Here is a 1,839-nt window from a genome sequence, read left to right as displayed (position 1 = left end):
TAGCTAACCTGCGCCTGGAAGCCATGGGAGGGAGGGGAAGACCTAAGCGAAACCAGCAGAAGAATGCAACGGATGAGCAGCGTTCCTCAACAACTAGGAATGCTGTGTTAGAGCTCTTTGTATCTCCGAAAGGGATACGAATCGAAGAACCAGATGGAAGATCAAATTTGAAGAACATGCAAGCTGAAGAAAACAGTGATGAAGGAGATCTAGCTAGGAACAAAGGGAAAATGAAGGAAGGGATGAGTACCCCAGCTCCAATGGTAGCTATAGCTAAAGGAGATGAGTCGAGGAAGAAAGAACAAGGGAGCAATTTGAACACAAATGGAACAGTACCATGCACTCAAAGTACTGTAGAGAAAACCAAAGATGATGGGAAGCAGATCGTATCTAGGACCCAAACATGGGCAAATGTGGTGGTTGGGAACAAGCTGGCTATGAAGGGCATGAATTTGCAATTTATTGCCCCAATTGTGCAAAACGGAGAGAAAAGGGTAAAGCTCGAAGCAGAAGATGTAGAACAGGAGACTGCAAAATGAAAGAAGGCCATTGTCATATATGTAATTGGTGAATCTCCCTCAATTGGAGCCATGGACAGATTTGTGAATTCAATGGGTAAGTACTCGACAAAACCTCAGATCTACTACCATAATGAAGACTATTTCATCATACGATTCAGTAGTATTGAGGAGAGGGACCAAATATTGTACTCAGGGCCACATACGATTAATAATCGACCAATAATTATGAAGGCATGGTCGGAGGAGTTCAACCTACATGATGAGGTGCTAAAGACAATCCCATTGTGGGTTAAATTGCCTAACCTACCTGTTAATTGGTGGAGTATGACAACATTAAGCAAAATAGGTAGTGCTTTGGGTAACCCCATCTATGCCGATGAGTGTACGACTGGAGCAGTAAGAATTTCATATGCAAGATTATTAGTAGAAATGGATGTCACAAAGCCACTTCCAAGACAGGTGAAACTACAGGATCCTAAAGGGAAGGAGATGATGCAGGAGGTGGAGTATGACTGGGAACCCAAATACTGCAGTAAGTGTTTGAAAATAGGTCATGATTGTTCTGAAAACAGGAAGCCAATACAGCAACAAAGAAATATTCAGTAGAAGAAGACTAATAAGGGGAGAATGGTATGGGTTAGAGCAGATAAAGAAGAGGGCAATGAAACTAAGGAGAAAGACCAAACAAAAGAGAGCTCAGGACAACAAATGACTGAGCCAGATCAAGGGAGAGATGGAATGCAAAGCAAGGAAGCAGGATGGATAACAGTAGCAGGCAAATCTGCAACAAGAGCAGCCACAGCAAAATAACAAGAAGTTCACAGTATTGATGAAGTTAATACATTCCAGAGCTTGATGTATGATCATAGGAATGAAGTAGCAGGTACTAGCCAGACCAGTAGTCAAGGAGAGCAGGGGTACTTTCACTATCCTTATTTCATTCCAGTATGAGTGTAGTAACTTGGAATGTTAGAGGGATGAATAAAACATATAAGCAGAAAGAAGTAAAGGAGTTTGTTAGAATAAATAATAAAGCTGTAGTAGCTATAGTAGAGCACAGAGTTAAAGATTTGAAAACCATTGATATAATCAGGAAGATAGCTCCAGGATGGGAATGGGTATCTAATGCTAGAACAGGACAAAAAGGAAGAATATGGGTAGTATGGGATCCTAGAATATACATCTTTGTTCCTAAGGAAATTGATGAACAATTTATACATGGGCAGATTAGTATGAAGTCAAAGCCAGTTAATTTTGGTTTCACAGCAGTATATGGGCTTCACACCATCAAAGACAGGAAGCCTTTGTGGGCTAAACG

General features: G+C 41.1%; 1 protein-coding gene across 1 annotated transcript; it reads left to right on the top strand.

The window, feature by feature from the left end:
- The first annotated feature begins 590 nt into the window (after positions 1–590).
- Positions 591–1,127, top strand: LOC109222774. The gene has a single exon (XM_019387091.1). It carries the CDS (start codon positions 591–593, stop codon positions 1,125–1,127), a length of 537 nt encoding a protein of 178 aa, XP_019242636.1.
- The last annotated feature ends 712 nt before the right edge of the window (positions 1,128–1,839 follow it).

The sequence above is a fragment of the Nicotiana attenuata genome, unplaced genomic scaffold (genome assembly GCF_001879085.1).
Source record: "Nicotiana attenuata strain UT unplaced genomic scaffold, NIATTr2, whole genome shotgun sequence".
Taxonomy (NCBI): Eukaryota; Viridiplantae; Streptophyta; class Magnoliopsida; order Solanales; family Solanaceae; genus Nicotiana; species Nicotiana attenuata.
This window is presented reverse-complemented; position numbering and strand designations above follow the sequence as displayed.